The sequence below is a fragment of the Salvelinus fontinalis genome, chromosome 37, assembly GCF_029448725.1.
Source record: "Salvelinus fontinalis isolate EN_2023a chromosome 37, ASM2944872v1, whole genome shotgun sequence".
Classification (NCBI taxonomy): Eukaryota; Metazoa; Chordata; class Actinopteri; order Salmoniformes; family Salmonidae; genus Salvelinus; species Salvelinus fontinalis.
This window is the reverse complement of record NC_074701.1, coordinates 10,564,393-10,586,689: the sequence shown is the minus strand read 5'-3', so window position 1 is coordinate 10,586,689 and position 22,297 is coordinate 10,564,393. Positions and strand designations below refer to the sequence as shown.

The following is a 22,297-nucleotide window of genomic DNA, read 5'->3' as shown; positions in this document are numbered from 1 at the left end:
ACCCACTGTTCCTAGCCCGTCATTGAAAATAAGAATTTGTTCTTAACTGACTTGCCTGGTAAAAAAAAAAGAGAAACGTGACACTGCAGGGTCAGTTTTACTGCATATCATGTATAGTAGGGTTGAGATCAATACAGTGGAAGGGACAAGATAAATGGAAAGCACTGACAATGTCTAGTATTGTTTCATATACTGTAACGCTAGTGTGAGCATAGAATTGACAGGACAATGGTCCAGAAGAACAATGAACTTGCCATTCTGAAACACTGCACTGCAGCCCCTGCTCTGAACTGAGTCGGGTTCTCTGGTAAGGTCAAAGCCATGCGTTGAACACTCACCGAGGAATAAAGTACAGGATATTGGATAACAAGGTTAAAATATAGGAGCAAAATATGCTCTTATTAATCTCAGGCTGCAGGGATTTGACTTGAGCCACTTATTAATAGACAGTGGTTTTGAGGGAGTCCAAACAAAAGATGAAGGTACAGTCGTGCTAATGGCAGAGTTAAAAGAAATAAGGATAATTCCACGGGAAATTGAACTTGGAGACAGGTCATGGATCACCAGACTTCAGAGAGAGTTACAGAAGTCAGAGGTGAGCATTTCTTAGAACTATTAAAAAGACAACCGAAGGGGATCAAAACGAAACAAATGCAATCTGTTATTAAGCCCCAAGAGTCGATTAGCACACCGTTGTGTCAATCTAAGTAACATGATACAAAATCCCCATCAAAATCCATCAGTTTAAACTAGTGATATCAGTTTTTTGTTTTTTTTTTGCATTGGATGCGTCTCATTCCACCGCATCCGCCGATGTCGCACATCTGAGATGAAAGGTGGCAGAGCTAAAGCGGTTTTGGTGTTTGTCAGACCATGAGAAATCTCGAAAATCGGTCTACTCACAGAGCTATTTTCACGAACACGATGCTGGTCTTCGTTTTGCTCTACAACCCCCACAAGTGTCAGGAGACTTGTCTGAAGTCGATTCAGTCGATGTGCCAACTTCTGTTTGTAGCATCCGAACCGTTTGTGCTTCAAACTAATGTGACCCAACCGTGAAAAGGGGAGATTCTCACAAACACAATGACCCCACAAGTGTCACGGAACTCATCTGAAGGTAACTGGTACCGGTAAAAGGAAAATGGAAGTATTAAGTATATTTCCTGAGCTTTCTTATATCTCCTAGATATAGGACAAGCACTTAAAAACCTTGTTTCTTATGGTCAATTTTTTAACTGTCATTTTTTGCCATTTATGAATATGTTATTCAATGTGTTTCTCTGGGCTATAGTAGTAAAGGCCAAATTCAATATTTTATCAAATACAATTATCCATAGTATGACCATCTTAAAACAATTCCATATGTCAGCTTAGAAACCCCCCAACTGCTTAGAGTTTTACGAATTTAAGAGAAAGGAGAAGTGCAGAGTGATTCCATGCCTGGGGGCACCAACATTATTTCATATTTAGATCATTCAATAATATGTTTCAGTCTCATATAGCTCTAGAATTGTAATTGTGGAAACGTCCAAAATTAGGTAATAGAGTAAACCTTCAGAATCGATGATTGGTATGTAAACTATTATTTAGATACCATTAGATACACTAGATGGCCAGAAGTATGTGGACACCTGCTCGTCACACATCTCATTCCAAAATCATGGGCACTAATATGGAGTTGGTCCCCCTTTACTGCTATAGCAGCCTCCACTATTCTGGGAAGGCTTTCTACTAGATGTTGGAACTTTGCTGTGGGGACTTGCTTCCATTCAGCCACAAGAGCATTTGGGAGGTCAGGCACGGATGTTGGGTGATTAGGCCTGGCTCGCAGTCGGCGTTCCAATTCAACCCAAAGGTGTTCGATGGGGTTGAGGTCAGGGCTCTGTGCCGGCCAGTCAAGTTCTTCTAGACCGATCTCGACAAACCATTTCTGTATGGCCCTCGCTTTGTGCATGGGGGCATTGTCACTGTTGCCTCAAAGTTTGGTGCACAGAATCGTCTAGAATGTCATTGTATGCTGTAGCGTTAAGATTTCCCTTCACTGGAACTAAGGGGCCTAGCCAAAACCATGAAAAACAGCCCCAGACCATTATTCCTGCTCCACCAAACTTTACAGTTGGCACTATGCATTCGGGCAGGTAGCGTTCTCCTGGCATCCGCCAAACCAGATTCGTCCATCGGACTGCCAGATGGTGAAGCGTGATTCATCACTCCAGAGAACGCGTTTCCACTGCTCCAGAGTCCAATGGCAGCAAGCTTTACACTACTCCTGCCAACGCTTGGCATTGCACATGGTGATCTCAGGCTTGTGTGCGGCTGCTTGGCCATTGAAACCCATTTTATGAAACTCCAGACAAACAGTTCTTGTGCTTACGTTGCTTCCAGAGGCAGTTTGTAGTGTATGTACATTTGGAGCTGGAGTTTGTCTTTGCATTCAGTGATAACATGCTGCCCTCTGGTGGGCCTGTGTTACTGGACTGCAAGGGTAGGCAACCCTGGTCCTGGATTGCTGCAGGCACATCATGTTTTTGATTTAACTGACCTGGAAGACCAGGTGTGTTGAATTTAGGCAAACACTGAACTGATCAATTAGCTCAGTTGGTCAGGTGTGGTGCCTAGTTGGAACAAAATCCTGCCTTAACTGCGGCACTCCAGGAACAGGGTTGCCTACCCCCGCCGTACAGCATATACGGTTCTGGAATACCTCTCAGATGTGCTTATGATGGTTGTAATGTGGGTTTGGTATGAGTACTTGATGCCGATACAGTCCCATCCATAGAAATTTCTAGCAACACAAACTGGTTTTGAAATATATGCTGCACTGAATAGGCTATTTGAAGCTATGAGATGAGTTGTATGTAAGTGATGTGTGAACGCAAGATGCCTATGACAATATGTAAAACTCACACGTCCCCTCGGTCTCTGACATGCTTTTTGTGATGTTTTCAGGTTGACATTGAAAATCACACACACACACACACTGTGTAAGGAAGTGAAAAAAGGATAATGTGACAACTATCAGGTGTGTGGGTGGGTGGGTGGATGGGTGGGTGGAAAATACAAGATACAATGACTGCTTTGTTGTCTTGGTATGTTTGCTCTGTCATTATTGGTTTGACTTGAGGTTTGTTTTAGTTTTAGTTGTCAGACCAAACTTTGTGAGAAGAGAGATCTCATGTGAAACATGTCACAAGCACTAGATCATGTCGACACAAATGATAACGCGATACAATAAACTGCATTTCCCTCACACTTATCGCAGGGGCAGGTCTCACATGTCACATCTGTTTTAGGAAGTGACAGAGTGTCACCCAATAGCAGGAAACAACCCGTTTCTATTAATATGACAGTACAAGGGGAGTTATTGGGTGAAAGCTGCTCATGAGAAGAGTCTAAATTCTGTAAAAAGAAAGGCTTAAGTCCAAAAAGTAAGACGAGCCATTCACAAGGGCAGATGTTTTGTGCTGTGGGGTGAGTTGATGCACCTGTTTTGAAACTTCACAATTATGGATGGAGTTGTCTCACCCTCAGAATCAGGTAAGAGGTGGTCTTGTTTGACTTCTTCTTACACTTCTTTTTTTTTTTTCGTCTGACCTTAGCCTGACAATAAAATACAAACGCTTCAAATTCTATAAACTAAAGCAATACTATAAGCGCTCACTGCACACTCATGGTTTTAAAGAATTGACCGTTTTCATTAAGAAACTTCAATATGATATCTACCTAAAACTGCAATGTTTTTTTGTTTGTTTGACTGACGTATAATGTAATACCATTGACAGATTTGGTTTAGAAATAAGGAAGTTAGTGTTTTACTCTTCCTGTAGTTATAGTTGACAGCTGCATTGGTGACAAGTTTTTGCATGTCCACTCAGCAATATCTTTGCAAAAAAATGTCTGTACAGTATGATTGAAGCACGTTTAGGATTGGGGTTAACCCACGTTTAAAAAATTTAAAAAAGACTACATTTTACTATAGAATACTGTAGTACATACTATACAATTCTATAGAATTCTGTAGAAAACTGTAATATACTATAGAATCCTATAGTCCAATGTAGTATCCCTTGATCATGTAGTGCTTACTATAGACTTTTGTAGTGTACTGTAGAATACCACACTACACACTGTAATATTCCTTGATCATATAGTGCTTACTTTAGAATTGCGTAGTATACTGGAGAAGACTGTACTACACACTGTAGTATCGCCCTCCTTTTAGGTTTTACAAGGGTGAACTTGGCTTGATTAAGTAAAGTAATGAGTTACAACAAATTACCCGGACCAATGTTGACTCTGGTCAGTGTTTGCTCAGCTACTTATTGACTGTACTCGGTGTTGACATCTCAAACAGCACGCCTATTCATTCTTTAACCCCAGCAACCTTGAAATCGCATAGCTCGGGCTGTTTTGGACACCTGGTATCGTGTACAGTTTCTGTGCAACATTAAGCATAATCCCAGCATTAATACCTTGACTTTTCTTTTTCTCAAATCATTTCAGAGAGAAACAAATATATCTATGAATATCATTTGATATATGAATTTAGGTGTTAAGTACAGTTATACACTGGTCTAAGACACCCTTGATAAAGATAGGCGCAGACTAAGGATATCAAGGATCTGGAAGGATTCTGTACGGAGAAATGGTCTAAGCTCCTTCCCAATGTCTTCTCCAACTCATAAAACATGTGTGACTGAATTCAGGAAGGTGAGCTTATGTCAAATTTTCAAGGTTTTTAATTTTGTTATTTTATAAAAGTACAGACTCTGAGCTTCAAAATGGTATATGATACACAGTTGGGAGGACTGCATGAGGAAATTATGCTTATTTGAAATAAACTTGTTATGCTTATTTGAAATAAACTTGTTATCCCACTTTGGGAACAAGTAGCAGAAAAATGACCATGAATGACTTTCACACTTTCTGGAGAAATTGTCTTTGTTTACTCATTCATCAACGTTCACACCGTCTTAAGCCCTAGCATTTTCCATCTCTTTAAGAATTCACACGTAAACACATGAGTCGGCATGGCATTGTCCTCCAGAATGTAGTCCCTCTATTACCACCCTCCATTGTCTCCGCCAATCACGGATCCTGCCTTTCTCCCTACATAGCTCGGTGCTTTCTCCTTGGCTAAACTAGGCTCATAATTGAACATTTGTATTCATATTTGTAATTAAGGCATATGAAAGTTCACATGTTCAAGAAGGTATTTCTGCAAAATGTTCAGCAAAAAAGGCCCTATAACGGCCTTTCTGTGAAATAGGAAATGGCGTCAACGCTTACATTTTAAGAAAAGGCTTGGTGCCAAAAATGTATTACTGTATCTCTTTCTCTGAGCAACTGTATTAGTATAAAATAATTACATTTAAAAAAAACAAAATGCATACAATAAAGCTCAGTATTTGAAATATTTATCTTATAGTAATTTTTGCTCATCTTTATCAAGGGTGTCAATAATTTCAGACTGCACTGTACGTAAATAATTCAATTGTTTTTTGATAATTAATTGATAAGATATTAAATCCCATAATTTTCTCTCTTCCAGCAATGTCTGGATTCCACAACACGTGTGAGCTGTTGATTGTACATTCTTGCGAGGCTCAGGAATGGGCTACATATCTGCAGAACATCTTGAAGTCTTCACGCAAGTTTCCCAAGAGGTCTATCGTATTGTATGCAGTTGACCGTGCTGAACAGCTACATGAATGCGAATTTAACATTTTCTATAATAGTAAATGCATCGTGCTGCTGCTGACAACAGCAATCCTGGACATTCTAAATGACCCTGAAGTCCTAGGAACTTTTCAGAGACTCCTTCATCCTCCACACAGAGTGGTGGCGCTGTTGTGTGGGATGTCGGAGGATGACATACCCACTGAATGGTTTGAAAACTGGCAGCGCTGGAGAAAACTGTATGCTGAAGACGAACCTGCTCTTTACATCTCCACCATTCTGGAATCCATCGCTGACTGTATGTTCGCTTTATAATACCCATGTCGTTTTTCTGCCTAACTTTGCTTCAAGTTTTAATGTCACGTGCACAAGTACAGTGAAATCCCTTTCTTGCCAACTCAAAACCCAACAATGCAATAATCAATAACAATCTATTACGAGAAGAAGAAAAAAACACACGATAAATAAGAATATGATAAGTAAATTAGCATACTATATACTGGAAATATTTAAAAAGTCAGTGTCTATACCATTTTTACATGTGCAGGGATACTGGAGTGATGGAGGTAGATATACGTATATTGCGGTAAGGTGACTAGGCAACAGGATATAAGATGAACAGAGTAGCAGCAGCTTGTATGTGAGTGGGTGTGTAGCGTCCGTAGAAATGTATGTGCATATTATTTGTAAGTGAGCAAATTATAGAGTTTGTTTGTGTTGGAGTGACAGTGTGTGTGAGTGTGTAGGGCTCTGTGGGTGTGCATACTGAAATAAAAGATTGATAAAGACACGAGGTAAACTCGGTCCGTGTAGCTATTTTATTAGCTGTTTATCAGTCGTATTACTTGGGGATACCTCTTGCCGTGTGGCAGAAAATAAAATAGTCTATGGCTTTGGTGGTTGGTGTCTTTGAAGATTTTCCAGGACTTCTTTTCCCACCGCCTGATATAGAGGTCCTGGATGGCAGTGAGCTCAGCCCCAGTGATGTACTGGGCTGTCCGCACAACCCTCTGTAGCACCATGCGATCGAGGGCGGTGCTATTGCCATACCAGGCAGTGACGCAGCCAGTCAATATTCTCTCAATGGTACAGCTGTAGAACCATTACAGGATTTGAGGGCCCATGTGCCAAACTTTTTCAACCCCTAGAGGGGCAAGAGGAGCCGTTGTGCCTTCTTTGCGACTGTGTGTGTATTTAAACCATTTTAAGTCTTTAGTGATTTGGAAACCGAGGAACTTGAAGCTGTCTACATGCTGCACTGCCACCACGTCGATGTGGATGGGGTCGTCGTCGTCCCCATCGTCGACGTTGAGGGAGATGTTGTTGCTCCGGCACCACACAGTCAGGTCACTGACCTCCTCCCTGTAGGCTGACTCATCTTCGCCGGTGATCAGGCTTACCACCGTCGTGTCGTCACCGAACTTAATAATGGTGTTGGAGTTGTGCGTGGCCACACAGTCGTGGGTGAACAGGGAGTACAGGAGCGGACTAAACACACACCCCTGTGGGGCCCCTGTGTTAAGGATCAGCGTGGTGGAGGTGATGTTGCCTACTCTCACCACCTGGGGTCGGTCCGTCAGGAAGTCCAGGATCCAGTTGCAGAGGGAGGTGTTCAGACCCAGAGTCCTAAGCTTTGTGACGAGCTTGGAGGGGATAATGGTGTTGATCGCTGAGCAGTAGTCAATGAACAGCATTCTCACATAGGTATTCCTCTTATCTAGGTGGGTGAGGGTAGTGTGGAGAGACATTGAGATTGCAGGTCACGGTTGGGTCTTCCTCTGTAATCCGTAATAGACTTTAGCCCCTGCCACATGCCGCGGGCGTCAGAACCTGTGTAATATGATTCCACCTTATTCCTATATTCTCCTTTTGTTTGTTTGATGACTCTGCGGAGGTCATAGCAGGCCTTCTTGTGCTTATTCCCGTCTTCGGCCGTAGCATCAGGGTTTTCTACGATAGCCCTGTGTGCAGTAGCCCTGCTCTTTAGTTTAGCGCCAACCTTCGTGCTAATCCAGGGCTTTTGATTGGGGAAGCAGCAAACCTTCACCGTGGGTACAACGCGAAAGTATATAGCCAGATTCTCATAACATTCAGAGATACAATAACTGGACGAGTTTATGTTCCTGAGTTTTTGTGTCTTTGTTTAAGGTGCATGAGTAATTTACCATGAGTGTATTATATTCACAAAGGATCACATACCCTCTAGTTGTGAACTTACAGTCTTGTTAATTCAATTCACACATTTACCCATATTCAACTGAGAACAAGTGATGATAGGCTTTTATTTTGACTTTTGTATTCAAAGGTAATGCAGAAGAGGCTGAACATGAGGCGGAAGCTACAGCAAAACCAGAACCAAAACCAGAAGCAAAAACAGAGTGTGAAATCCCTGTGGTTATGAACCCCAAAGCTGAGGGGACAGAGGAAGAGTCCGTGACACAACCAGAGTGTGTCCAGGACGACAAGGACGATGTGAGAACAGAGATCCACCCAAACCAGGCAACGAGCCTCACACATCCCACCTGTCTCACCGTTCAACCAAACAGAGTTTTATGCGGGGTAAGAATTGCTTAAACATACATATAGATCACTCTGAAATGGTCCTGAACAATGTTCAAATATTTAATCTGGAAAGCACCACATAAGGAAAGATTAATGTTACATAACAGGTACATGATACTGTCGTAAGTATAGAAGTTTGTGGAGTGTATAGTGTCGGACAACCATGCCTCTTGGTTCCTTCATATATTTTGTGTTCATTTTTTGAAATGATTCATTGATTAATATCAAGGCACAACTCCAAATCACCCTCAAATTGTAATCAGGCCAGGACAACTTTATTTGCAATGGCAGTTTTTTGAGGAAACAACTATTAAGCATAGAATGCAATTGTCTGACCTGTTTTACAGGACCATGCAACTATTTTTATAATCTTTTCTAATAAACTGGACAACCAGTTGAAAATGGAAGTGGTGTTTGCCTCTGATGATTCAACTGCAAAACGGGTTCTAGGGACTTTGGAGAATGAATACACTATCAGTATTAATGCGCCTGGTAAGTAAACTACCTTTAGAGTCCTTCGATCACAAATCTAAAGAGGAACTTTTAGACCACTTACCCCAGTCTTCTATTTCACTTTTACTTATTATTCTATTTCATTTTCACATTCCTATTGTGGACATTTTTTTTCCACCAATGTGAATAATTTGAAGTAATTTGATAAGCCAGTATAAATACAGGACGCTAACTCAGATAACATTTGTCTTTCACAGATATGCCAGCAGGAGAGGTGTCACTCACTCTGTATAGCAACGACTCACCAGTCTGTTTGAGGCCTGTAACATACTACACAGCCATGGGAGAAATCAGCAGTTACCTTGAACATGCAGCTGCTCCCCTGAACTTCATGTGTCAGGTGAGTCAGCTCAGTATAGAGTAAAAATAGGTCACACTTTATTTGGATAGTCCGGGTAGTCCATCTGTAGATGCTCTACAGATGGTCATACTATCAACACACTATCTGTTGATAAGCAACTGCTTGCTAAGGTTATGGTTAGGGTTAGTTTTAGAATAAGGATTAGGGTAAGGGTTAAGGTTAGAGCTATGGTTAAGGTAAGGGTTAAGTTTAGGGTTAACATAAGGGTTAAGGTTAGGGTTAGGGCTAGGGTAGGGTTAGGGTTCGTAGGGAGTTGAACTGTTGAACTGTTACTGCATATAGTCTGTTAAGCATCTACAGATGGACTGTCCAAATAAAGTGTTACCTAAAAGCACAATACTGAATAATGACAAATTCACTTTTCATCAACTCTAAATACATGTATTTTTATTAAGACATTGTTCAATGACATTGAAGGTGTGATCTCACACAGACCACAGCCTCAAGAAAGCCCCAAAAAAGAATTGATTAAATTCTTTAGGCTGGACGTATAATATTTTCTTTAATAGTGTGTTATTCATTTCTGTGTTTCTAGGCATTCAATTTTACATCCAATATCACAGAGTCACTTGACAATTTGCTGACAGACTCATTACAATGCAGGATCCCTGCAAGTGGACTTCATGTATTTGGAATCAGGCAGCTAGAGGAAGACAATATGGCTGCATGTAAGTGTTAACATTTTTTACAGAAATTATAACGGATTGATACATTTGCTTGTCTACACATCAACAGTTCTACAGCGATGGGACAAGACTGTAACTAACAATTGGATATCACAAAATTGGGGAGAAAAAGGGGGTAAAAAAATTAGTAAACAAATGTCATATTTACATAACTATTCAGACCCTTTACTCAGTACTTTGTTTAAGCACCTTTGGAAGTGATTACAGCCTCGAGTCTTCTTGGGTATCATGCTACAAGCACACCTGTATTTGGGGAGTTTCTCCCATTCATCTCTGCAGATCCTCTCAAGCTCTGTCAGGTTGGATGGGAAGCGTCGCTGCATAGAAATGTTCAGGTCTCTCAACATGTTCGATCGGGTTCAAGTCCGGGCACTGGCCGGGCCACTCAAGGACATTCAGAGACTTGTCCTGAAGCCACTCCTGCGTTCTCTTGGTTGTGTGCTTAGGGTCATTGTCCTGTTGGAAGGTTTTCATCAAGGATCTCTCTGCACTTTGCTCCGTTCATCTTTCCCTCGATCCTTACTAGTCTCCCACTCCCTGCTGCTGAAAAACATCCCCACAGCATGATGGTGCCACAACCATTCTTCACCTTTGGGATGGTATTGGCCAGGTGATGAGCAGTGCCTTGTTTCCTCCAGACGTGACACTTGGCATCCATGCCAAAGAGTTCAATCTTGGTTTCATCAGACTAGAGAATCTTGTTTCTCATCGTCTGAGAGTCCTTTAGGTGTCTTTTGGCAAACTCCCAGTGGGCTATCATTTGCCTTTTACTGAGGAGTGGCTTCCGTCTGGCCACTCAACCATAAAGGCCTGATTGGTGGAGTGCTGCATAGATGCTTGTCCTTCTGGAAGGTTTTCCCATCTCGACAGAGGAACTCTGGAGCTCTGTGACCATCGGGTTCTTGGTCACCTTCTTGAACCCTTTAACTGAACCGAACTCTCGTTTTAATATGGTAAAACTAGTCTTTTCTAAGTTTCTAAAGAAACATTGAACATCTAAAAGTCAAGTAATAGTGTATTGTTTCTGGCCGTTTCCTGGTGTTTTGTGGACGAAAACTAAGCATTTCGAGCATAACACGTCAACCCTGTCACCCATAGATAGGCTAGGAATGTTTTAACAAGTTCAAATCTTTTGTTAAGCTTGCATTCAATTACCCCTCCTTATTGCACACAACAAGCTTCCATTCCCCCGGTCACAAGGGGATTTACGGCTGATTTAAGATGAAATCGTCAACCCTGTTACGGTCAACCCTGCTACTTTAATTGTCAGCTTTTCTAGTCATCTTATTTATTTTTTTACGTCTGGAGATGGGAAAACATGGTTATTATGAAGTTGAACATGTGCTTTTTATGACAGCGACATTTTTTGGGGACAAAATTACACTATCCAAAACGCACTCGATTAGTGCAAAATGAAGTTATATCTAGTACCTAAAAGGGTTCTTCGGCTCTCCCCATAGGATAACCCTTTGACGAACCCTTTTTGGTTCCAGGTTGAACCGTTTATGGTTCTTGATAGAACCCTTTCAGGTTCCAATGTAGAACCTTTCCACAGAGGGTTCTAAAATGGAACCCCAAAAAGTTCTACCTGGAACCAAAAAGGGTTCTCCCATGGGGACAGCCGAATAGCCCCTATGGAACCATTTTTTTTATAAGAGTGTGGAACGACCCATCTAATCATGTACACAAATCTTATCTGGAGGTCCAAAAATGTTGTCCACACCCATTGACATATGTTGACATCCAGGGATGTGATCCAAGTTCCAAAAGATCAATTAATGATGTGTACTAGATGAACTGGCAACGTTTCACTTTTTTTGCAAGTTCAACTTATATCCTGATCGTTTTCAAGTCGTCAAGAACGTTCAGAAAAGTGGCATGGATTACATTGATTAATTCGACTTTTTCGTGTCACTCAGATCAGCGAAAGGAGGAGCTTCCCACTCTGCTTCATTTTGCCGCAAAGTATGGGCTGAAGAAGCTGACAACAGTCCTGCTCCAGTGTCCAGGTGCCTTACAGGCCTACAGCGTGATGAATAAGAATGGAGACTACCCAAATACACTGGCAGAGAGGAGCGGCTTCTCTGAACTGAGACAGTTCATAGATGACTTTGTGGTAAGTCCATTGTTAGTATTTTCATTCTGTGATGTATTTATCTTTTATCTCTAAAGTGTGATCTCAATTATGTCAATGGCCACAGCCAGCTCACTGTCACCTATACCAAATGGAAATGCATTATGCTTATACTATGAATTGCACAAGAAGGAATGAAAAGCTACTGGTAAATGTTATTGTTGTAGCTTTCTGAAAAACATATGTTTCGTGAAGACTATATTCACAATATCTACTCTGTAGGAGACAGCTGCCACGGCTGAAGAAGATGAGGAGGTGTACGAGTCCATGTCCAACTCCTCTCAAGACGTCACGAACGACTCCCTGAACCCTGGGTGTCAAGAAGACATCTATGAGACCATGATCGGGTTAAACCCCGACTCCATGGAAGACCTATGTATGACTAACTATGACTAATCACATGAAGTACCATTTATCTTTGATGATGAGGATGTTAATGATAATGATGATGTTGAAGATCTTTGACTATTTTATTTCCCTCAGATGAGGACATGGAGAAGGCATTAGAAGAGTCTCATAACCCGGAGGAAGTCATACTTAGAACATTTTTTCAAGGTAAATTTGCAAAATACTGCATTGTACTGTACTGTAATTGGACTTGTGGACTTAAGTATGGTTTATAGTCTACATATTCAGATCCTAAAATGCCTTTCTCTTTTTTACAAATGATGTGGCTTTTCTTTTTAGGTAAACCTGATGCAGGTGTGCCCCAAGTTGGGGAGCATACAACTAATGAAGAGGCGGGAGACCAGGTGGAAGAACCAGAGGAGTTTGAGGAAGAAGAACTTTACAATATGTGTATTTCTGATCAAATCTATGACACGGTGGACGAGAATGCAAGCTATCTCCCGGAAATTGTCAACCGTCCACCAGCCCCCGTTCCGAGACCTGTAACATTTTCAGAGCCTGAGGAGTCCAAGACCTACATCTCAAGAGGTAGACGGCTAAACTGTTCTCCAAATGTATTAGCTAGTGCATGAGTTGTCAAACCAGTGTAAAGTATTTTAGGTTGAGGTGAATAACAATGATTTTTGATTCACAGTGTTTTCAGCAAAAGAAGAATCAAATCCACAGATGGACCTCAGAGAAACAGAGTCATCCACTGGTATGTATCAAATTGAAAAGCAGATTAGATGATTTTATTTGTCCTGAATGACATCTTCTCCACTAATTAGTAAACAATGTATGTGCCTCCAAAACCTCCAGTGAGGCCTGTGAGAGATGGAGCCTCCACCTCCTCTTCCCACGACCCCTATGCTGAGGTGAGGACCCAAGGCCAGAGGCAGCTCATAGCCTTGCAGGAGAAGGTGAAGGTGGGGATCCTGACTGTGGATGATGCTGTCAAAGAATTCAAGACCTGGCAGTTTGATGAGAATAGGAGATCTCAGTCTCTGCGTAATCAACAGGTACAGTAGTAGATTATAGTTCATACTCAAATCTCTTGGCAGAACACAAGAAACATATATTTTCTGTGGCCCAAGCCTAGCCTCTGGGGGGTACAACGATAACCTGAAACACTACTTCCATGAATAAAGAAAAACTTTTTTGTTACAGGAAAATTTGAAGAGATTACGAGGCAGCATTACCAGACGCCACAAAGAGAGGGAGAAGATTGGGAAGGAGATTGGTAAGAATATTTGGAGACTACTAGCTATACTTTGTCTCTACATGTGATGAGCATAGTTTGTACTTCAATTGCAATCACATTTCATTTGTCAGGGTTACTGAAAAGTGTTTGTTTTGATATTTGACTATGCCTACGATTCTGTAGGTCACAAGACAGCATCAAAGGTCATATTTGATACAAAACATGATAATGTCTTAGCAGTTGCTGTTAAACACTGAAATGGATATACATTATCTATACAAAAGTACGTGGACACCCCTTCAAATTTGTGGATTTGGCTATTTCATCCACACATGTTGCTGACAGGTGTATACAATCAAGCACACAGCCATGCAATCTCCATAGACAAACATTGGCAGTAGAATGGCCTTACTGAAGAGCTCAGTGACTTTCAACGTGGCAGCGTCATAGGATGACACTTTCAGTTTGTCAAATTCATTCAATTTCGGCCCTACTAGAGCTGCCTTGGTCAACTGTAAGTGCTGTTATTGTGAAGTAGAAACATCTAGGAGCAACAACGGCTCAGCCGAGAAGTGCTAGGCCACACAAGCTCACAGAATGGGACCGCCAAGTGCTGAAGCGCGTGGTCGAATCATGACGTCAATGATCTTCAGGTCGGAACTCTAGAAAGAGGCCTGAGTACCCGACTTGGAATTCCGAGTTGAATGACCGTATTTTCCAAGTCGGGGCTTGTTTTTTTCCGAGTTCCCAGCTGTCTTGAACTCACTGAAGTCTGAGAACGTGGCAGAAATCATGCTGGATTGACAGTATGGCCAATGTATTCAACCTATTATTGCCCATGGTGTTGAATGTTTATCCTTTTAAGCTTGGAAAAGAGACCTTTATACCCAGACTTGGACCACAAACACACTCCACTGAATAGCATGCTAGTGATTGCTTTGCAATGCTTGCAGTTAGCCACTGATTCCTTCCAAACCACTCTTTGTTGAATTTGCGATTTCCAACTTGTTGTGTAATGTTTTTGTCCAATGGCCGATGAGCACCGATACGTTTTATCTATAATTTCTCTTTATAATACAAGGATTGAAAAGAATTTGCCAGTAGATGATCAACTTCATTCATGATGATGACTGCTAGCTAAGATTATGAAAGTATGATGTTGAATTTAGTTTTTTTAAATTGAATCTTTATTTAAGTAGGCAAGTCAGTTTACAACAAATTCTTATTTACAATGACAGCCTACCCAGGCCAAACCCGAACCCGGGTGACCCTGGGCCAATTGTGCGCCGCCTTATGGGACTCCCAATCACGGCCGGTTGTGATACAGCCCGGATTTGAACCAGGGTCTGCAGTGATGCCTCTAGCACTGAGATGCCATGCCTTAGACCGCTGCGCCACTCGGAGAGCCCAATCACACATGATCAGTCCAATCAAAGCTACGGTAGATATAACATGATTTGACGTCATTGTATCTGTAGCCAATGACCTTTAGGCTTCTTGGATGGGCACTAATGTAACTCTATGGCAGCACCCAAGGGGCTGGAAATTTCGAGCTCTACCCGTAGATTTTGCAGTGACGTAGTGTCTCCATGAGTGACATGGGCGCAACTAGAGAACATTACCAACACCTACGCTCCATATTTTCCGCTGGCTGCCCCACCACTACAGAAAGCACTGAGCTAGGCTGAAACACTTGCATTTTAGTGCTGCCTTACTCAAGAAAGCAAAAAAGAGACCATGTTTGCAAACTGATATGTGACACGTATTAATGCCAAAAGAACATGCAAAACAGGCAACAACAATATATATTATATATTTTTATAGCTAAACAGTTGGGGCTCAGAACCACCTGCCCTGAATGACAGGCCACTACTGGTACTTTGTAACACCAATGAAGGTATGATATTTAGCTTATTGTTGATGAGTGATGCTTATTGTTGATCTGGCCTCTACCCTGTGAGGTCTGGAGATAACCGCCCCACTGCAGAGGAACCTTCCCTGGAGCTCCAACACGGCTGTGGAGTGCTCTGTGTACGAGCCCACCCCACGGGTCATTGCCCAACCCCCTCCTGTGACACGGTCAAGCCAGAGAAGCACCTGGAAGACTGGCAGTACCTCCAGCACATCCAGTGAGTACAATCTCTGTCGTTTGAATGTCCCTATGAGCCTAAATGGTAGTACAAAATGACAACTGATGTAATTATTAAGTTGGTCTTTTTCTGTCGTTTTGATGCTGTTTATATTATTGTTATTATCAAAAATCTGTATTAGTACCAAGATAGTGCTTTTGGAAATATCATTTTCATTTGGAGAAGTGATGAAATCTGAAACGCAATTGGCCGTTTGTTTGGCTGATCAACTCTGATTATTTCCATATCCCGTATGGTCATTATGTCTAAAAGATGAAAACCTGTAGCACAATTACTCTCCCCATGTATTGTTGCTCTATTCAGCTCCTCTCTCTAAGTGGCTTTCATCTCTAGCATTTAATGTGCACTCTTGGCTATTTGTAGCAACCCACCACAAGCTCTTGTTGAAGAAACTGTTTCATAATCACTTGTAGTGTTTCTTCCTTTCCTGACCTTACCATTTTTTACTTTTACTTTCCCCAGGTAGTGGCAGTAACAGACTCAGCACACATAGTACGATTAGCTACAGCAGCGGAACTGAGCCTGACTTTGAGGTGAGACCAAACTGCTCTTTAAAGTCTCTTCAAGGCCCAGTTCACACAAAACACTTTTAGTATATTTCTTTGTGAATCCACGGTTCAGTAAACAAGGCTAAATAGCTTATTTGTATTCATACATGTTGTTGCTGGAGAGATATTCAATCCGATGGAATCAATTCACCGCAAAAAAAAAACATTTAAGTTACATTTAAGTACATTTGTGATGGACATATTGCGAGAAAAAAAAAACAAGCATACTTATGAAGGCACAATGTACTTATTTACCATGTACTCCAGTCAATGTATTTACAATCTGTCAACTGCGACAGTGCCTTTGTTAGATTCTCTCATGATTTCTTATGCTGTGTATTGATTTGATCGATGGAAAGGACACAGCAGACTTCTTCCCTCTACCCCCACGGCCCGCTGAGGCCGCACCTCTACCTCCTCCCCCCAGAATCCCACCACGACTCCCAGACAGGTAAGCCCTCTCTCTGGATAAGAGAGGCCATTTGATACGTTCCTGTGTCAGGATCACTGAAACTAGCTGTAACTTGATTACAGAACGTTATATTACATGTAATGCAATATGGAATTCCAGAAAGGCAACATTAATCAGTAATATGACATCTTCATAGATAGCAAGGTGACTTCCTCCTCATGGAAATCAACAACAAAAATGCAACTTAAACATACAATTTATAGTATGACAGCAATATGACGATTGTAAAAAATAAAGGACCACAGAGGGTCTAATACTGCAGTATAACGACCAATGTTACACTATTACAATGTGATTTAGTAACGCTGAAGGTAACAGCTCAACGAAGAGTACTATGCAAACCGACAGTTTCATTTCAGAGTATACGACATATTCAAAAGGCAAACACACTTGAGAAACATATCAATGAGTATTCTACACTGTAGGCTACACGCAGTGGTAAAGGTCAGATGACAGAAGCGATAAGGAGGAAATATTGGCCCACCACTGTCTGTGCGTGCAGAGAGGAAACCTGAAGTGTGAAGATAGGCTATATACAAGTTCAACATTTTCTCCATGTGGTCGAGAGAGGGATAGATGTTGAGTAAGGGTTTAACATGACAACGCGTATATTATTCTACTCGTAGAGAGTTTCAAATGTCTAGTTTCATGTTCACCGTATTCGTATGAACATTTGCATTGTAGAGCCTTGGTCAAAATGCAGTGTGAATGTAGTCCTAGATGTCTATAAGCAGTTATTAGCACCTAAGTTGTCCATTATTATACATGATGCACTGCTCATGAGGAGTTAAACAGGCATTTTGAAGAGGGTATTCAAAAGCAGTGTTACCATTTATTCTTCCTAATTGTAATGAAACTGCCCAGAATATATTTATGTTGATAGTTATGTGCCACTTGCTTCTCAAATAAAAAAGTCAACCGAGTTGATAAGCATCACAAATTGCCGACCACAAAACCAACCCCAACCCTACCAACCCTTACATTAAACACTCATGATTCTTTACCCTAGAAGTTGAGGCTATATTTTGAAATGTAAAAATAATATATGCATATCCAGCTGAAACTTACTGGACTAACCGTGAGAAAAACAATCAGCTACACTACATGACCAAAAGTATGTGGAAACCTTCTCGTTGAACATCTCATTCCTAAATCATGGGCATTAATATGGAGTTGGTCCCGGCTTTGCTGCTGTAACAGCCTCCATTCTTCTGGGAGGGCTTTCCACTAGATGTTGGAACATTTCTCCTGGGACTTGTTTCCATTCAACCACTAGTGAGGTCTGGCATTTTTGTCGGACGATTAGGCCTGACTCGCAGTCTGCGTTCCAATTCATCCCAAAGGTGTTTGATGGGTTTGAGGTTAGGGCTGTGAGCAGGCCAGTCTAGTTCTTCCACACCGATCTCGACAAACCATTTCTGTATGTACCTCACAGTGTGCCCGGTGGCATTGTCATGCTGAAACAGGAAAGGGCCTTCCCCAAAATGTTGCCACAAAGTTGTAAGCACAGAATCATCTAGAATGTCATTGTATGCTGTGGCGTTAAGATTTCCTTTTCCTGGAACTAATGTGCCTAGCCCCAAACATTAAAAACAGCCCTAGACCATTATTCCTCCTCCACCAAACTTTACAGTTGGCACTATGCATTCGGGCAGGTAGTGTTCTCCTGGCATCCCCCAAACCCAGATTCGTCCATCGGACTGCTAGATGGTGAAGTGTGATTCATCACTCCAGAGAACATGTTTCCACTGCTCCAGAGTCCAATGGCGACGAAGTTTACACCACTCCAGCCGAAGCTTGGCATTGCGCATGGTGATCTTAGGCTTGTGTGCGGCTGCTCGGCCATGGAAACCCATTTCATGAAGCTGACAACGAACAGTTCTTGCGCTGACGTTGCTTCCATAGGCAGTTTGGCACTCTGTAGTGAGTGTTGCAACCGAGGACAGACAATTTGTACGCACTACAGCATTCGGCCGTCCCGTTCTGTGAGCTTGTGTGGCCTGCCACTTTGCGGATGAGCCATTGTTGCTCCTAGATGTTTCCACTTCACAATAACAGCACTTACAGTTGACTGTAAGTTGACGCTCTTTTGAAATGACTTGAAATACTGTTTGTCTCACATGAACATATGGAATTGTTTTAAGAAGGTCACACCAAGGATAATTTAGCTATTTGATTTTGAATGATAACAAGAAATATGTAAAAAATTATTTTATGAAAATGTGTATTTGGCTATTAGCCCATACAAACGCATTGAATAACATTCACTACATTGAACAACAGAAGTTTGTTCTGAAGTGTCGGCCCTATAGCTAAACAGTGTCCATATATACTTCCATTCATTTGTCAACTGGTACCTTCAGACGAGTGTGGTGAGGCCTGTTGGAGTCCCAGAGCAAAACAATGGACATGTAAGTGCTTGTGAGTGTATCCCCTTTCCACAGTTAGTTCGGATGCTCCAGACAGAAGTTGGCAGATCAGCTGTTCAGACTTCAGACGAGTCCCAAGACAAAACGTAATTGTGTTTTGTGAGAGTCTCATCTTTCCATAGAGGGGTCATAATAGGTTTGTAAGCCAAACCGTTCGGACGCTACAGACGATTTTGTGAGAAGACCCATTTTGGAGATGTCTCATGGTCACCTCTCTAGCTCTGTCACCTTCCGCCGCAGATAAGGAAGGGCGACATAGACGGATGCGGTGGAAGGAGACGCATCCAATGAAGAAAAACAGATATCTAGTTTAAACTGACGTATTGTTATGTTTTGTATTATTATGCTAATTCGGAGGTATCATCTCTGTTTAATTTGTCATGCCAAGTGTAACTATGTGGTTATCTGTTATACATTTTAGGGCTGCGGAGAGTTTGCTGGAGGAGCGTTACATATCGTACCCCTCTCGAGCTCTCCCTCAGAGACCACCTCAGAGGACCACCTCTCCCCCTCTCATACCCCGGAGAACACGATGACACACAGCTCCGCTGTTATAGCACTTTAAATGACTGCCCTCCAAAATATCTATCAAGAACAAATCAGGCAGTGTTACTTACAGTATTCATACCCCTGGGCTTATTCCACATGTTGTTGTGTTACAGCCTGAATTCAAAGTGGATTAAATATTTTTTTAACCATCTACATACAATACCCCATAATGACAAAGTGAAACCATGTTTTTCGAAATGTTTGAAAATTTATTGAAACGGAAATACAGAAATATCTCATTCACATAATTTTTTACCCATCTACCAATAGGTGCCCTTCTTTGAGAGGCATTGGAAAACCTCCCTGGTCTTTGTGGTTGAATCTGTGTTTGAAATTCACTGCTTGACTGAGGGTCCTTACAGATCATTGTATGTGTGAGGTACAGGGATGAGGTAGTCATTTAGAAATCATGTTAACCACTATTATTGCCCACAGAGTGGGTCCATGCAACTTATTATGTGACTTGTTAAGCACATTCTTACTCCTGAACTTATTTAGGCTTGCCATAACAAGGGGGTTGAATACTTATTGACTCAAGACATTTCAGCTTTTAATTGATCTAAAAACCTAATTCCACCTTGACATTATGTGGTATTGTGTTTAGGCTGTATATGAACATCATGCATGAAGGTTTGAGTGTGTAGAACAGAACCACATAGAACATCATCCTCAAGTCAATTCAGTAAGTAAACTGAAATTCATATTTAAAAGGGAATTCTTGGATTCAAACAACAACAAAGCGCCACCCTGTCACTTTTTTTGGTGAACAGTTGAGGGATGGGACTGTATAAGCATAATAAAAAACGGCATCTATTTTCAATTACTTATAAATAAGCTGAAATGGAGAAGCTATTCATTTCAAACGTTTTTTTAATTTTAAAATGTTAAATTCAAATCACTTTCTGAATTGACTGACTTGAATTCTAATGACTCCAACCCTACAATAGACGCAGTGGTAGTGTAAATGATTTCGCAATAACTTCATGCATTAGAATTGTAAAGGGGTTTCAACAAATTGATCAAATAAGGAATGTGTTTGTTTGTCACGCTTGTTCGTGGATTGTGTACTACCGTATTATTATACAACCGATCACACAATGAACTTTGATTTTACAAATGCAAAGATGAACCATTTATGTAATCTGTTTTTAAATAAATGTTTCGAGTTCCTGTTTGGCACGCACCACAAGACATGGTCATGAGCATTCATTTTCTTGAAAGGAGTGTCATCCGGAGACACACATTTTACACCACACACTGTACACAGTATATGTAACGTACAATATGAGCCACTTGATGGCGCTCTGTACATGATTTACACCGTTTTTTTGTATGAAACGAGTGACGTTTGGCATGTTCTTTCTTTCTTTCTTTTGTAACACTATCAATGATCTATTGACTGATGCTTTGATGTATATTTCATTGTCAACCTGCACAACACAACACACTATTGTTCGCTTACATTTGAGTGTATTTCATGCACTTCCATATAGCTTCATTGACAAGTGAGCCCAAGATGGATCCAATAAGCTAAACTTATGGTGTATTAATTTATCACATTTGCACCTGTTCCTGAGTCACTATGCACAGTGGTCCACAGTGGTCCTTCAACCAGAAATACACTTTAAAAAACACCAACTTTACCAAACCTACTACCACCTCATAGGCTACAATTAATCAAATGCATTCAATTAATCTTACATGCATTTCGCATTTTACACGAGTTAACTTAATCAAATGATCCGTCAACATTCTAATGTTGATACATGTGTAAGAAGCCTGTAATGTAAAAGCGATGAAGATATCCCATAATACGACATAATGAGTCCTGACGCCACCTCCATCCTTTCGCCTGTCCTCAAGGAGGGAAATGTGAGCAAGGAGTGAGATTGCAAACAGTGTCGGGGAGATTGGTGGGTGTGTGTGTGTGCCTGAGTGCTCGCTGTGTAGTGTAGCTCGCTGTGGCGACTGTACATTGTAGTAGAGACGTCACTGCCGCGTGTGGCAGCGATTTTGATAAGGAACACTGGATTGCCACTCTACAAAGGTAAACATTTGTCATTTTATTGTCTGCCTTTCTCATATGCTTAATTTTTGCTCGTCAGATAAATATCGTACATGAGACAATTTGGATCGCCACTCTACAAAGGTAAACATTTGTCATTGTATTGTCTGCCTTTCTCATATGCTTAATTTTGCTCGTCAGATAAATATCGTACATAAGATCATTTGCATCATGCCCACGTTGGATAATTTCGCTCCCCTGACAACATAAACGCTGACAAATGTGTCTTTCATTTGATGGCTCGAGTGACATGCGTTAATATCACGAGTGTTTGATTGTAATTCTAGCATTTACCTATTACCTGCATTGATGCGCTAAATACCGCAGTAGAGACACATCCATCTGATATCTGCTGCTCATCCTTGTGTCGAGACACTACAGGGTTGTAAAATAGAGTATGCCAAATCTTGGAACTAAGGAGTAAAACCTTGATTTTTTTTTACAGTGAACGCTACAAGCCGCGTGCACATAATTGAACACCGTCACTTGAACTCTATCCAAAATATTTTACTCTTGATTAGTTCACAATATCGAGGATTTTTTTCCATAATAGCAGAAATA

The 22,297-nt window shown here is 41.2% G+C and overlaps 2 protein-coding genes across 7 annotated transcripts in view; both read left to right on the top strand.

Annotated features, from left to right (window-relative positions):
- The first annotated feature begins 3,265 nt into the window (after nt 1-3,265).
- On the top strand, nt 3,266-20,860 carry LOC129836115 (phosphoinositide 3-kinase adapter protein 1-like). 2 transcript variants are annotated; one of them, XM_055901922.1, is made up of 18 exons: nt 3,266-3,537; nt 4,504-4,710; nt 5,552-5,977; nt 7,985-8,238; nt 8,589-8,733; nt 8,952-9,094; nt 9,651-9,783; nt 11,721-11,917; nt 12,158-12,311; nt 12,419-12,490; nt 12,623-12,871; nt 12,978-13,040; nt 13,142-13,341; nt 13,490-13,562; nt 15,485-15,652; nt 16,136-16,206; nt 16,581-16,672; nt 19,544-20,860. In XM_055901922.1, the coding sequence occupies exons 3-18, from the start codon at nt 5,554-5,556 to the stop codon at nt 19,656-19,658; spliced, it is 2,553 nt and encodes an 850-aa protein (XP_055757897.1). In that variant the 5' UTR covers nt 3,266-3,537; nt 4,504-4,710; nt 5,552-5,553; the 3' UTR covers nt 19,659-20,860. The 2 variants fall into 2 exon arrangements, with proteins under 2 accessions (XP_055757897.1, XP_055757896.1); XM_055901921.1 differs by lacking the exon at nt 4,504-4,710.
- A 698-nt stretch (nt 20,861-21,558) lies between these two features.
- The window catches only part of LOC129836113 (sorbin and SH3 domain-containing protein 1-like), a 77,112-nt gene continuing 76,373 nt past the window's right edge, over nt 21,559-22,297 (top strand). For 3 of the 5 annotated variants that reach the window (XM_055901917.1, XM_055901918.1, XM_055901913.1), the window contains exon 1: nt 21,560-21,718. The gene's annotated coding sequence lies outside the window, so the exon portion shown is untranslated. Of the gene's footprint in view, nt 21,719-21,799; nt 21,821-22,297 lie in introns of those variants that run through there. The other 2 variants (XM_055901919.1, XM_055901915.1) reach the window with 2 other exon arrangements.

What these genes read in the sequence shown, in the direction of transcription:
- LOC129836115 (XM_055901921.1), top strand. Translation starts at nt 3,507, where the DNA reads ATGGATGGAGTTGTCTCACCCTCAGAATCAG. An exon ending in CAAACAGAGTTTTATGCGGG is followed by an intron (nt 8,239 to 8,588) that starts GTAAGAATTGCT and finishes CCTGTTTTACAG; the next exon opens with GACCATGCAACTATTTTTAT. An exon ending in GAAGATTGGGAAGGAGATTG is followed by an intron (nt 13,563 to 15,484) that starts GTAAGAATATTT and finishes CTACCCTGTGAG; the next exon opens with GTCTGGAGATAACCGCCCCA.